General features: G+C 43.0%; 2 protein-coding genes across 2 annotated transcripts; both read left to right on the top strand.

Annotated features, from left to right (window-relative positions):
- The first annotated feature begins 2,837 nt into the window (after positions 1-2,837).
- LOC139548003 (claudin-4-like) lies at positions 2,838-4,247 on the top strand. The gene has a single exon (XM_071357292.1). It carries the CDS (start codon positions 3,166-3,168, stop codon positions 3,838-3,840), a length of 675 nt encoding a protein of 224 aa, XP_071213393.1. The 5' UTR covers positions 2,838-3,165; the 3' UTR covers positions 3,841-4,247.
- Positions 4,248-5,875: 1,628 nt separating this feature from the next.
- Positions 5,876-10,580, top strand: LOC139548002 (claudin-3-like). Its single transcript, XM_071357290.1, has 3 exons — positions 5,876-6,752; positions 7,995-8,011; positions 8,640-10,580. The coding sequence occupies exons 1-3, from the start codon at positions 6,291-6,293 to the stop codon at positions 9,298-9,300; spliced, it is 1,140 nt and encodes a 379-aa protein (XP_071213391.1). The 5' UTR covers positions 5,876-6,290; the 3' UTR covers positions 9,301-10,580.
- Positions 10,581-15,759: the final 5,179 nt, after the last annotated feature.

The raw sequence follows: 15,759 nt of genomic DNA, 5'->3' as shown, positions 1-15,759 counted from the left end.
AAGAGTTACAGACTGGATTGTGCAATAGTGAGTGACAAAAGTGACAGGGAGAGAAAGCAATTCTGCCTCCAGGGATTTTCTGTTATTCATTTGCTGGAACCTAGCATTAACTGTGAATGTACTACAGTACAGGAATGTCAGAGGAAAACATTTCTCCAAAAGTTATCTCTCTGTCTACTTTTGGTTACTAAAAGTTTTTCATCTATATTGTTGAATTATTTCAAATACTAGAAGAAAAAGAGTCACCAAAAAAGGTTTAAAATTGAAGAATTTAGAGAAGGTAGAGAAACTATCAACAAGGTATTTTCTCTCTCTCTCTCTCTCTCTCTCTCTCTCTCTCTCTGTCTCTGTCTCTGTCTCTGTCTCTGTCTCTGTCTCTGTCTCTGTCTCTGTCTCTGTCTCTCTGTCTCTCTCTCTCTCTCTCTCTCTCTCTCTCTCTCTCTCTCTCTCTCTCTCTCTCTCTCTCTCTCTCTCTCTCTCTCTCTCTCTCTCTCTCTCTCTCTCTCTCTCTCTCTCTCTCTCTCTCTCTCTCTCTCTCTCAGAAAACAAGGTGCTATCTAGGATCTGAAATGGTTCTTCGGCTGTCCAAATAGGAAAACCCTTTGAAGAACCCTTTTTGGTTTCCACAGAGGGTTCTACATGGAACCCAAAATAGTTCTACCTGTAACCAAAAAGGGTTGTACCTACATCATGCCATGTATATATACATGGCAGGAGGTAGTGACAAGCTAGCCAGGCACCTGTAACCCTGGAAACTGGTCTAACCTGCTCCCGTTCCAACGGCAGGTGAACAACCGGGTAGTGTTTGTGCTTGTTCCCTTTCCAGAGAGAACTCTTACCAAATACCTGCTTCAAACCTGATGACTCTCTAAATTATACCAATAGTAAACATTTAATTTCCACAGATATCAATGTGTTTGTCAGTCACATCTAAATGGTAAGAAAATATCTTGCATCCTAGAGTACAGTCCTTCAGAGTCAACAGTTACCCTTCTCCACCACATGGCGTCTCCTTGAGTTGCAGTCTGTTAAAATCAAATTTAGGATGATGTACCAAGCTACCAATCAGCTCCCCTGTTGTGATTCAAACCTTATCCTGTAGGTATTCCGTCTGTGGGTAGCCTTCTCTAGGTGTTCCTGGACACGTGTGTTTGTATTGTAATATGAGTCTAGGATTATAGCCAGTCTACCCCGAGTTATCATAGACTAGTACAGCGCTGCTACCAACTGTTAGGCAAATTAGTCTTTTGCAGCAACGGAACTATGCATTTCTGATTCATTTTGAGTCACAAAGCTGCTCATACATATTTTGGTTGGGAATATTACAGTAACTACAGTAACAGGAGCCAACATATACAATGTAATTATGTTGAACTTAATCGTAGCTTCAGTTTTCATGATGAGGTTTGTGGTATCAATGATGCTTGTCCTCACACAGCTCTGAAGTCCTTCATTTTTTTTCTAGATAAAAAAATTGACATCTTCTGTAAACAGAGATCATTTTTGTCTTTTTACTCCTCAGTTCCCCTTCGTATTAGGAAGTAACCACTAAGATCGTTGAATGTTTAGTTGACACTTTTTAGGTATTTTTGTAGTTTGCATTTAACACCACATTTAATGAGCTTTATACAACTTGCTGGAGGCAAAACAGCAATAGGGTCAACCTGAGATCAGGTGTAAACCAGATCCTCTTTGGACCATTTCCACAGAGACAGACAGACAGACAGACAGACAGACAGACAGACAGACAGACAGACAGACAGACAGACAGACAGACAGACAGACAGACAGACAGACAGACAGACAGACAGACAGACAGACAGACAGACAGACAGACAGACAGACAGACAGACAGACAGACAGACAGACAGACAGTAAATCTCTCACAGGATGATAATGTTCAGTACAGATTAACTGTACTTGTACTTCACATGGCTCCCTCTGGCTGCACAAACATTATACACACCCATAAACAACTCTGGCTGCAATCTCCCTGTTCTGATCTGAAAAGGACATTCTGCATCTCACAAAAAACAGATATTTCATAAGGTATTTGGTAATTCAGGGACTTTCAGTGATGATTCAGTGATAATACATTTTTTGCCCTCCAACAACCTGTAGTGGAGATCAGCCAAGTGAGATGGCATGTGTTGTTAGGTGTTGATTTCACTATCTGGTGGGAGGAATGAGATAGCAGTGACCCCTGTTTTGACCTATGACTCCAGTGATGACCCCTGTTAGTGAGACAAGGGCCTATAATGGGCTATAAATCACATAGAGCTGGCCAGCCAACCCTAACAACTCTACCAGGACAGGACAGTTGTTTGTCTGATAACTGAAGTGTACAGAGCCACCCTTCATCATTTTATTTACATCCAGAGAACATCCATTACAACTTGAGTGAATAAGCTAACAAATAAGGTAAAACGTTGATAGGGCTAGAGTTTTTCCTGTTCAGTTCACATGTTTTTTTCATGGTATAAGACTTATAGAACTTCATTGAACAAAACAGGCAGAGTAAGACACATGTTCAGTGCCAGGCCTGTTCTGAGCAGAGCGGTTTCTCCTAAGAGGTATAATGTATCTGTCTAACTGACTGAACAAAGCCTGTCATTGTGTGTCTTGACCTACTATGCAGAGACAGTGATTCAGGTTTTACGCCCTCAAGGTTACTGGAACTACCCGATTTAGCTGTGAAGCGAAAATATCAATGTTACCCTCAAATATTTGGTGTTATTTGAACGTAAACTGACTCCACTTTACAATCTTCTTAGCAGTATAAAGAACGGTAGAATCTGTTTATCCCACTCTCATTCTCTTTCCCCCTTTCTCCCTAACTGACTAAAGTCTTATCCAGGGCGTTCTGAGCCAAGGAGATCTGATATCATCTTTAGAGGGCTGTGCTCTGAAACACAGAGCGCCTTCTATCCAGACCAAAACTGAGAGACCCAGGGATAGGGAGTGACTACTGCAGCCCAACCCCAGCCCAGAGGACACAGGAACAGAGACAGACAACAGCCCAGTGCCAGGGGACAAGGGGAGACTACAACAGCTCAGCACAAGGGACAGACCACAGCCCAAGATCACATCACCAAGAACAGAGAAAGACGACAGCCACAGACCAGGACCAGAGCACCCAGGGACAGGGAGAGACTAGTTCCAGAGATGGCCTCGGCCGGCCTGGAGATCCTGGGTATGATCCTTTGTGTGTCAGGCTGGCTAGGGGTCATGGTAGCCTGTGGCCTGCCAATGTGGAGAGTAGCTGCCTACATTGGCCAGAACATTGTGATATCTCAAGTGATCTGGGAGGGCCTGTGGATGAACTGTTCTGTCCAGAGCACGGGCCAGATGCACTGCAAGGTCCACGACTCCATGCTTGGACTCCCTGTGGACCTACAGGCGGCCCGAGCCCTGGTCATCGTCTCTATGGTGCTGTGCATCATGGGCATCGGCCTGTCTGTAGCCGGGGCCAAGTGCACCAACTGCAGCTCGGACACAGGCAGCAAACCTCGCATGTTGCTGGGAGCCGGGGTGACCTTCATCATGGCGGGGCTGTTGCTGCTGACGGCTGTGTCGTGGACGGCTAACACCATCGTCTTGGATTTCTACGACCCGATGCTGGAGGAAACGGGGAAGAGGGAGTTTGGGAACTCACTGTATTTTGGATGGACTGCCTCCTGTCTGCTTCTCCTAGGGGGAGCTCTACTCTGCTGCTCCTGCCCCCCGAAAGCACCCCAGGGTGGGAGCGGGGCTGGGTCTGGGCACCACAAGGTGGTGAACTACTCTGCGGTCAAGTCTCCCATGTCTGTCAATGGATATATGAGGAGGGACTATGTGTGAGAGAGTGTATGTTCAATGGCATTAGTATAGAGACAGCCCCTTGAGACTGATGGGACTGATGGGATAACTAGTGTTAGCAACCCCCCTTTCCTGACTGCACACTACAGGGGTAGTGCAGAACAAATGCAGCCATGTGGGATATTTGATTCAGATATAAAGAATAAACGATTGCCGATGAATGCTAGATTGTGTTTTACATATATGATTTCTGTAAAGCTAGAGACATGCATTTATAGAGTCAAACAAGTGTAGATACAGTAGGATTAGAGAAATATCTTATTCATGTTTTACCTGTTCGAAAATGTGTGCTAAATTTCAAATGAATGTTACTCAATGATGAAGATTTAGATCATGAAAATGTTAATGTTGTTTAAAATAATTAAAATAACTTTCCCATTCAACCCTAAGTAAGTTACGCCTACTCAGAATCTTCTAGCACGACTGAAAATGATGATACAAAAATGAAGATAAGTTCACTCTTACAGCATTTTGCATTATTATCCAGCAGTATGATATCATAATGTGAGTACATCATGCACTGTGCTAACTACTGTTTGTATACAATAGCATACATCATACTGACAAGCAACTCCTTTTTTGTTAAATTGGCTTATAGCAGGGACATTCCCTTCTGAAAGTAAGGTCTTATCGCAGATGATATAACCACAGGAATGCTATGAATGTAAGGAGGGGTAACCGTGCCTATGCTTAAGGATGAAACTGGCTTAATAAGGTCAGGCTACCAACGGAACACTGAGACAGGACATCCCATTAAAGACACAGGATCTAAAGAAATATACCAAAATATAGGGGAGGAATGCCTGCAGGTCCATATCACCTGAAATCTAGACAACTCAGCCCGTCTACCGCGCACAAATACGGTTTTTGATTTCAATGCAAATGTGAGCAGCAACAATGTCATTTTTATTTCTGAAGGGTGCCTTCTGCTGCCTTCCATTGTGCCCCCTGTTCCATTTGGGAGAGTGAAACTGAGCCTGACAAAAAGCAGCCATTTTCATGAGGGGAGGTAGGTAACCCACACTGTAACCATAAGGTGAACTAGCTTCTTTCACAATGCTCCCATTGATGAAAAATCGAACAATGGCTTTATTTACATTCTAGTCTAAGAATAAGATAAGGGGAAAATACTTTTAAGACAGTCTTATAGCATAGACTTAAAGTACTGCCTAGGGATGTTTGAGCACCATACAAACAAGCATAGCCTCCAACAGCTCTATTGTGTTACTCAGTCTCTTCACCTGTGGAGTGTAAGTACCCATCTATAACCATGCAGAGTCCAGTGTCTGTGTCTGGGACTTCCTGTGCTGCAGACAGTTGAGACAGTTCAAATAAAGGTGAAACCCTTTAGTGCAGAGTGACCTTGTGGACAAGGACACTGTCTGATAACATTGACCCACTCATCAAATCAACTCCCAAGCCACAATGACCACTATCCCACTCACTCACTGGGAGATGTTTGTCCACTGGACTGATCAGACAAACCGTCTATTTCTATGCCTGAAGTTGATAGCCAAATAGAAACTTGTCTAACTGTGATCTCTAAATCTGTTAGCCAAACAAAGACAAAAGATAACTGCAGCTTTGCATTTATTCATTGTGCAACGTCATCTCCCAAAATAATGTTATCAGGTACCAGAGAGAGCAATCATTGGCTCCTGACCCAGGTCATGTCATTTTGAAATAAAGTGATCCAAGAAAGAGCCCTACTGCTGGGGTTGGAAACCAGATGAAACGATATTCAGCAACAATGGAAGTTTGTTTAAAAATATATTTATTATTAAAACCAACACAATTCAGCTTATGCCTTCATTAGGGTATTTGGGTTGGAAACTAGCCAATAGTGCTTGTACACAGTAGGCCAACAGATTTTCCTAGGCAGCTCTCTCTAAGGGTTAGCAGTAATACAAAGAGGTAAACACTCCATAGAGAGCTAAATATGTATCTTGACCTGAACATAATTGTACAATGGTAGACATCTGTTGAACGAACACATGAGTTTATGTTATTCCCAATTCCTCCACTTGTAGTTACTCCCTCGTCCATTCTTAACCTGTTCGTTATCCTTTAACTATTTTCGCTTTGGCCATTTATTGACCTTCCCCCTCAGCCCAAACAGTAGGGGATCAATCATGGCTCAACCTTTCAATCATTAATCTGTGCACCCAAGCCGTTCTCATGCCAAAGCTTGTTCTGGGGGTCGTTGAGAAGAAAGAAAAGAAAAAACATTTCAAAACCTCCTTGGCTAATCGCCATGAGACTCTACCTTCTGTTGGCGGAGTGCTATAAAGATAGCTGGGAGTATACAGGTGGTGAGAATTCCAGAGCAGAACCCAGACAGTGAAACCGTTCTGTGCGTGAAGTTGAGACAGTGAAGTGAAGAGAGTGAAGACACCTGTAGACTTGCTTACAGAGGAAGGTAAAACAAGAAAATGGCTGTGTTGGGACTGGAGATCCTGGGGATGATCCTGGCTGTCCTGGGTTGGATATTGAGCATCGTGTCCTGCGCCCTGCCCATGTGGAGGGTGTCCGCTTTCATTGGTGTCAACATCATCACGGCTCAGACCATCTGGGAGGGCATCTGGATGACCTGTGTGGTCCAAAGCACGGGCCAGATGCAGTGTAAGGTATATGACTCCATGCTGGCCCTCAGCTCGGACCTGCAGGCAGCCCGAGCCCTCACAGTCATCTCCATATTTGTGGGAATCATGGGGGTGCTGGTGGCCGTGGTGGAGGCTAAGTGTACCAACTGTGTGAAGGACGAGACGGCCAAGGCCCGGGTGATGATCGCAGCGGGGGTAGCCTTCATCGTAGCATCGTTGACCCAGCTGATCCCTGTGTCCTGGTCAGCCAACAGCATCATCATGGAGTTCTATAGTCCCATCACTCCCGAGGCTCACAAGAGGGAGATTGGAGGGGCTCTCTACCTGGGCTGGGCTGCAGCCGCTTTTCTCCTCATTGGGGGGTGCATCCTGTGCTGTAGTTGCCCCCCACAGCCTGAGAAGAGGTATGCAGGGCCGCCCTCGCGGATGGTGTACTCCCTGACCAGGTCTGTGGCCCCCAGCGGCTATGACAAAAGAGACTATGTTTGAACTGACCTGGGTATCTGGCAGCAGCTACTTTCTGCTCAGTGGATGAAAGACATTTGATACCAACCTTGAATTCCAGAACAGATAAAATGGTGGTGATTTCTACCAAAACAATAAAATACTGCTTTTTACTGGATCATTTTTGATGGTGCTCTGTTGAAGGGGAACACACCAAACTGGACTTGATGTACTTTAATTTCATACTGTATGCCTATTTAAAATATACAAAGGTGTTGTAAATATTGTATTGTAATCTTAATATTTGAAAGGCGTTGAATTGAAACCATCTGCATTGTTACATTTTATATTCTATAGACTGAGTGAATAACAGCTTATGTTGTGCGTATGTTGGATAACAATATGCCAAACACTGACCGTTTAACAGCTTTTGTTAAGTGTGAAAATATAAACTATTCTGATGTTCGATGTGTGTCAATTTCACAATAAAAACTGTTTCATAATAGTTTCATTTTTTCTTCAAATATTTTTTAATACGATGACAGAAAAATATAACTTGTTGCTATATGTTACTTTATACAGTACATTTCATTAACATTATTAAGTGATTTGCTACATGGGAAGTGCCACTAAGTCCTGTGCTACTCGCTATACAGTTTATAAGAAAAGTATGTTTGAATCTCTCAACTTATATCAGAGAATTGCCTCTGTGTCATTCATTCTACCCAGATCAGGAAATAACAGGCATTTTCCTTCACTGATCCTTGGGTATCCATGGTAATGATGTGTTGAGTTGGATTCTCTTTCATAGCTGCTAGCTACCTGGCTGACTACCATATCTGTTGGGCTTAGATAACAAGGAGCTTGCTTTGTCAGCCCCCCACTTTCAGCCATTCCAAAATGGCCCCCAAAACAATGGGTCTGTTTCATAGCAAGATGGGGATCGGAGAGAGTTATCAACACTGGGTCATGAAAGTCTATTATCCCAGTTTCTGGGGCATAACTAGGGGAGACCCTCCCGGTTGTTAGGAATTCAAGGGCACTGGAGTCAGTGACAGACAGACATGACCATTAGACCACGTCAAATAGAGTGAACAAGACAGCTTGTTGCCGATGAATTGAGGTCAGGCATTCTTCTTTTACAAGCTGCTTCAGCTAATGCTGTGAGAGAATGATTGCTCTGAGGAGACAAGATTAGGGCTAATCTATTAATGAGTAAAGGGAAATTACCCCACTTTTCAACCTCATTTTTTAATTTAGGTTTAAAAAATATATATATATAAAGTTAAAAAGTTCTAACTGATGTCAAAAGCTAAAACATTTTAAAAACAGTGATTTTCATACACTATGAGATTCGCGGTGACGTGAAGAGCAAGATAATACCCTCCCTCTGGCTAGTAACTCCTTGCAGGTTTTGAAAACCACCATTTTTTTTACAACTTTTAATCCTACCCTGTGATGTCACAGAGAAGCATTTTTTTGGACCTTCCAGGGCTCCTCCCTTCAGCTGATCTGGGATATAAAGGATACTTGTCTTCCCGGCTGCACCAGAACATCACACATCACAAACTCACAGGTGCTAGGGGCTAAATTAAGTCAATTGGTGTTAGTGTCTCTGACTCTGGCTGGTCTCTTTCTTTCTCACAGATCCTCTGTCAGATCCTCTCAGGTATCTCAGGTGTGACGGAACACGGCGCACTGAAAGGAATACAGAAGGAGCTCCAGCAACAACAGAATTACCACCATGTCTGCAGGGTTGGAGTTAGTGGGGATCGCTCTATGCGTATTAGGATGGATCATTGCCATCGTGTCCTGCACCCTGCCCATGTGGCGAGTAACGGCCTTCATCGGCAGCAACATCGTCACGGCTCAGATCATCTGGGAGGGCCTGTGGATGACCTGTGTTGTCCAGAGCACAGGCCAGATGCAGTGTAAGGTATACGACTCCATGCTGGCCCTCTCCCAGGACCTCCAGGCCGCCAGGGCCCTCACGGTCATCTCCATCCTCCTGGCCATCCTGGCCGTGCTCATCGCCATCGCCGGGGCCAAGTGCACCAACTGTATCGAGGACGAGGCATCCAAAGCTAAAGTCATGATAATCTCTGGGGTGTTCTTCATCGTGTCGGGAGTCATGCAGCTGATACCAGTGTCCTGGTCAGCCAACACTATCATCAGGGACTTCTACAACCCGCTGCTGACTGATGCTCAGCGCAGGGAGTTAGGGGCAGCGCTCTACATTGGCTGGGGGGCTTCAGCCCTCATGATCCTCGGGGGAAGCCTCCTCTGCTGTTCCTGTCCCCCTCGGGAGAAGAGGTACAACCCCTCACGGATGGCATACTCTGTCTCACGCTCTGCCCCAGGTGGGCCCGGGTTTGAGAGAAAAGACTACGTGTGATGGGACAATGGATGGGACAAGGACTATTTATGTAGCAACCAAAAATGTTATTCTACACGTGTTTCTAATGGGGCTTCATGAATCCCAACGAGACTCCGCAATGAAGGGATGTGTTTGTTTTTGCTTTTTTTTACCATTGTTTTGTTGGATTTGTCTACATGTGTACAGTATTTGTCTCTGTAATATCTACTCTGAAGGAAAAGCATAGAAGTTCCGGGGCCGGATTGTGTAAGAAAGACATTTGAGAAGGATCATATGCTTTCCATCTGGGTTTAGTGAGAACAAAGGAAATAAAAAATAAGATCAGTAGTTTCTACATTTATTAATTTAATTACAAGGTTTTAAGGGTTGGATTATTAGTGAGCTATGCATATCCATTGAAAATATATCAAGCTCATTTAAAAACATTCACAAGCCTAATTGAATTAATGACATAACGTTTGTACTTTTATGATTATTCCTGTCTAAGATGTTAGTCATTGAGTCCATTAATATTTTAAATCACTAACATTTAATTATTTCCGTAGCTTCAGGCAACTACGCTACATCAAATGATATAGAATGTAGAATATTCAATCATTATCTTCTCATTGACATTTCTCTATGTTATTGCCTCATATAAATGACACATTGCTTAGGTTTCAGAAACTAAGGGAGGCTGTTAAAAATACTCAATTTGACTGATGCCTTCATAAAAAGACAGAGGTGGAAATGCTTTTTTTTCACTGCAAGAATACAGTAGATTGAACAAAATCAGTATGTTCACAAATACTTTTTTAAGGAACTGTGTTTATTTTTTATGTAGGATTTGAATTTTGTGTTGGAATATTTTTGCATTTTGTTTTGTAAAAGACTTTGTGAAAGAGATGCATTTGTTTGATGGTGATGTTCTATCATCAGTGTTAAGGGTGTGATTGTGTGATGTAATCATCTGTTTGGATGCCAGGAAGAGTAACGACTGCCTTGGCAGCAGCTAATGGGGATCCTAATAAAATACGAAATACTACTAACATACTTCATACTGTAACTGTACTGAATGCTGTCACCTGCACTCCAGATAGATGACAGATGTATTCAACACAGTGTGGATAGTGGTGCACAGAGGGAAGGGAGAACAGGTTGGGAGCAGACAAACTGAAGGCCTCAGTGTTTTGGGCCAATGAGGAGAAATGGGGGCATTGTGCACCTGTGTCCAGCCAGAACAGTGCTACAGTGTGTGTTAGTCCTGCAGTGTTAACTGCACATCACCTGCTTTTTAATAAAGACAGTTGTTTTATGAAGGTTTGCATCTCTATTGGTTTCATTCAGAAAGCAATAATCAATTATGTATATATTTTCCTCTTGTTTTATTTAGTTACCATCTGCACACAGAGGTTCATACACTACCAACAATATATTTGTTGTACTTCAGCAAGTTTGTAATGTTTTTTTTTTGTTATCCAATGAGAAGGTGATGGATGCTGGGATAAGGATCAGTACATGTGCCAGTGTAAAGGTAGCCTCAAATGCAATCCAAGAGGCCATGTTACCGCCACCAATCAGCAACTTTACCACAAAAGTAATAAACAATTACCAACAAGAGATCACCTCACAGGTGCAGGTGACAAATGATATGTCAGCAGAGTAGGAAAAGAAGACTGAAAAAAATTATGAAAAGTTAGAATTATAATCAGTAGCAGCAGTCCTAGAACATATGTCATCATCAATTAAGGATGTAGATGAATCCAAGAAATACACAGGAACCAAATGTCTAATTGTTTCTAAAAGCAATTTGAAGTCTGTTTCCGGCATGCTGGCTGGGACTTTAAGACTTCCAGTCTCATGTTTAAAACACATCCTGTAGCACCTTACAAATGCTGAAATATTAATTGGACTCTCATAGTAAATATGGGAGAGAATAGTCCCTGGAGACTGGAGTCTCACCTTACCAGCACCTTACCAGCCAACTGGTGTCTCTTCCTCCACATATCAATGTCACTTCAAACAAAAGATCTATCTAATCACCATGACTGGATCCAGTGATATTAACTACTGTACAGTTTCAGTTTGGCTATAGTCCATTGTTCAGATTATTTCCTCCAAAAAGGGGGATAAAATGTACATTAAAAAGCTAAGATATGCATATGAATAGAATAAGCAGCTCTATAGTTATTGAAGCAAGGTGTTCCTACATTTTTCCATTGATTATTCAAATTACTTTTCAACTGAGTCAAATGCAACCTTTTGACATTGCAACAGAGGGCAACAACCATTCAACTACTGTAACAAAACTGTATGAAATCCAATCATGATGATTTCAAAGTAATGTAATTTGATACAGTGGAAAAACAAAACCAATGTATTTGTAATTTGCGTTGTTTTTGTTGGCTGACTGATGGTCCTACTAAATGAAAGTTAGGATAATGGGATCTTTTTCTAAGATGTTTGGAAATCCAAAAGCTTCAGTTTCAACAGATGTAGAGCTGGTGAGAGACTATTATTAAAGTGATCACGTTAAGTGGTACCTGCTACATATGCAGTTCAGATGGCTTTTCCTACACAAGACTGGGGCAGTATAGGGTGTTTAAAGGGTGTTAATCATTGATCCCACCTCAGGGTTATTTCAGCAGTATTACCATGGAGGGTTGGAGATCTCTATGCCTCATAAAGTATATTTGGTTTGGGGGGTTATACAGCAGTCAATGCAACATGTTAAATTGAAAGAACTAAGGAAAGTAATGTTTACACAGTAAACAAAGCATTCTCTCTCTGACATGAGTCATAAAACTGGAGTTCAGAGACAGTGAGAGACTATTATTAGACTGATCACGTTTAGTGGTACCTGCTGTGTTACATATGCAGTTCAGATGTCTCTCTCTCTCTCAGCTCTACTCTGCTGGCTCTGGACAGCGAAACCCTGACTGATCACATGACCGATACTGAGCTACATGAAGGGACAGAACAGACAGAGAAGTTGCTAGGCACCTGGAATCGCGAGGGAAAAGGCCTTCCTTTATTCATCCACCATGAAAGGAACAACACAGCCCCTTTGTGTGTCCTGTCCTGTCTACTCTGTAAGAACAAAACCTTAGAAACTACATATTTAGTGTAATGAACAGAGTAGCTAACAAAGGACTGATCTGTGGAAGCTACCTCCAACCATTTCTAAATGTGTTGGTCTGTCTTCCTTTATCTTCTTAAATAAACTGAAAATAAACAAAAGTTAACAGATAATGGTAAAATGAAGCAGGTGAAAATAGCATCTGTATCTAGGTCCGTCCACACACAGCTAATCATTATAGATCTCTTAAAATATATATTTTTATAGATCGCTTTTGGGGTGGTTTACAAACTGTCTTAAAGGGCCAAACAGCAGATGAAACAATACCAAAGAGTACTTCCTGCCACCAATGTTTCCTCAAGTGTTTTTCGTAAATGAGCAAATTTCAGGTCTGCTGAGCACAGACTTGAAAGTTGTGAAAATTCTGTGCAACTTCCAGGTGCGTTTACAGTAGTAAACTGAGGCTGTACCCGCTTTAAGTTACAGTTTTAACAGTGGCCGAGTAGGCTATTTGGTGGCTACAGGGAAAACTCTAGAACAGCGGTCACCAACCTTTTCTGAGTCAAGATCACTTTCTGAGTCAAAATGCAAGCCGAGATCTACCGCTCAGACATGACTTAAAAAATGTAAACCTATGCAACAATAACCAATTAAAAACAGTACTGTAGCAATGAGGTTTGTGCAGTAAGCTATAGGCCCAATGCAATATCATCATATATTGGTTTTGTTTGAATTGCCCTGCCAATGCATTGCTGTTCAGGCCATTTTTTATTTGAGGTAGGCTATATGATCACACCGGTAATAGATCCGTTGTTGGATTACTTGTGAGGCACAGCTGAGTGAGCATACATTTAAATCATATATTTTTATTTTACTGGGCTGATGGTGATTTCATCTGATGGTCAGTCTCAGCAGAGGGAAGAGAGGAGAATTAGGGTCCCCCTCTCAACATCCCTTCACTCTCCGTTTCCTCCACTGACACTGTCCAAAACGGGACACCGTCTTCCAGCTGATAGCGAAACTCGAGTCGCACCGCATTATTTCTGCCTCATGCACAAATTCATGTTGTTACTCCTATGAACAGAGAAAGTGAAATATTATTCGATATTAGAAATGACCCAAGCCGCTAATAATAACAACAACGCAAGCCTATAGATACACTTTCCTACTCATTCATTACTGCTGCACTGCTTGTTGTAGCGCTGTGGAACAGTGGAGGCTTCTCAGAGGAGGACCATCCTCCTCACTGAATTTCATAAAAATAAAAATTGTAAAACACTTAAAAAGTTATCCTTTTTCGATAAAACTATACTAAATATAATCACGACACAAAATAACTGATTAAAACACACTATTTTGCAAAGAAGGTCTACAGTAGCCTCAACAGCACTCAGCTGGGTAGCACCACGGTGTAGCCGGAGGACAGTTAGCTTCCGTCCTCCTCTGGGTACATTGACTTCAATACAAAACCTAGGAGACTCATGGTTCTCACCCACTTGCACAGACTTACACAGTAATTATGACAACTTCCAGGGGACGTCCATCAGCCTATCAGAGTTTTTCCAGCATGAACTGACATGTTGTCCACCCAATCAAAGGATCAGAGAATTAATCTAGCACTAAAAACATAAGCTACAGCTAGCTAGCACTGCAATGCATAACATGTGGTGAGTAGTTGACTCAAAGAGAAAGACAATAGTTGAACAGTTTTGAGCAAATGTATTTATTCCAAAATGAAGGAGAAGCAAGAGAGAAATTTCGTAAATGTTTTCACTTCCAGTTTCACTTACTTAGCTAGCAAATGCAGCTAGCTAGTTTAGCCTACTGAAACATCCTGCTCAAACAGAGGTAGTACTATGACTTTCCAACACAACACTGTAACTCTTCCAAGTCAAGGTACGCTTTTGGTATTACTAATTTATTGCCACCGGGGCCCACCGGTGTAGCTGCTTACTGACTGTACACTAACGTTACTGCCAGATCTTCTTAAATGGAAGCAAACAGAACAAGGATAAACATACCTGAATTTGTCCAATAGAAACTCTTGTTTGCTAGATGCAGGCAAGAGTGTGCAAGGCGGTATTGACCTGTGTGCACCTAAACTCAGCAAAAAAAGAAACGTCCTCTCACTGTCAACTGCGTTTATTTTCAGCAAATTTAACATGTGTAAATATTTGTATGAACATAACAAGATTCAACAACTGAGACATAAACTGAACAAGTTTCACAGACATGTGACTAACAGAAATTGAATAATGTGTCCCTGAACAAAGGGGGGGGGGGGTCAAAATCAAAAGTAACAGTCAGTATCTGGTGTGGCAACAGCTGCATTAAGTACTGCAGTTCATCTCCTCCTCATGGACTGCACCAGATTTGCCAGTTCTTGCTGTGAGATGTTACCCACTCTTCCACCAAGGCACCTGCAAGTTCCCAGACATTTCTGGGGGGAATGGCTCTAGCCCTCACCCTCCAATCCAACAGGTCCCAGACGTGCTCAATGGGATTGAGATCCGGGCTCTTTGCTGGCCATGGCAGAACACTGACATTCCTGTCTTGCAGGAAATCACGCACAGAACGAGCAGTATGGCTGGTGGCATTGTCATGCTGGAGGGTCATGTCGGGATGAGCCTGCAGGAAGGTTACCACATGAGGGAGGAGGATGTCTTCCCTGTAACGCTCACCGTTGAGATTGCCTGCAAGGACAACAAGCTCAGTCCGATGATGCTGTGACACACCGCCCCAGACCATGACGGACCCTCCACCTCCAAATCAATCCCACTCCAGAGTACAGATCTCGGTGCAACGCTCATTCCTTCGACGATAAACACGAATCCGACCATCATCCCTGGTGACACAAAACCACGACTCGTCAGTGAAGAGCACTTTTTGCCAATCCTGTCTGGTCCAGCGACGGTGGGTTTGTGCCCATAGGCGACGTTGTTGCCGGTGATGTCTGGTGAGGACCTGCCTTACAACAGGCCTACAAGCCCTCAGTCCAGCCTCTTTCAGCCTATTGTGGACAGTCTGAGCACTAATGGAGGGATTCTGCGTTCCTGGTGTAACTCGGGCAGTTGTTGTTGCCATCCTGTACGTGTCCCGCCGGTGTGATGTTCAGATGTACCGATCCTGTACAGGTGTTGTTACACATGGTCTGCCACTGCGAGGACGATCAGCTGTCCGCCCTGTCTCCCTGTAGCGCTGTCTTAGGCGTCTCACAGTACGGACATTGCAATTTATTGCCCTGGCCACATCTGCAGTCCTCATGCCTCCTTGCAGCATGCCTAAGGCACTATCATGCAGATGAGCAGGGACCCTGGGCATCTTTCTTTTGGTGTTTATCAGAGTCGGTAGAAAGGCCTCTTTAGTGTCCTAAGTTTTCATAACTGTGACCTTAATTGCCTACCATCTGTAAGCTGTTA

Source organism: Salvelinus alpinus, chromosome 21 (assembly GCF_045679555.1).
Source record: "Salvelinus alpinus chromosome 21, SLU_Salpinus.1, whole genome shotgun sequence".
Classification (NCBI taxonomy): Eukaryota; Metazoa; Chordata; class Actinopteri; order Salmoniformes; family Salmonidae; genus Salvelinus; species Salvelinus alpinus.
This window is presented reverse-complemented; position numbering and strand designations above follow the sequence as displayed.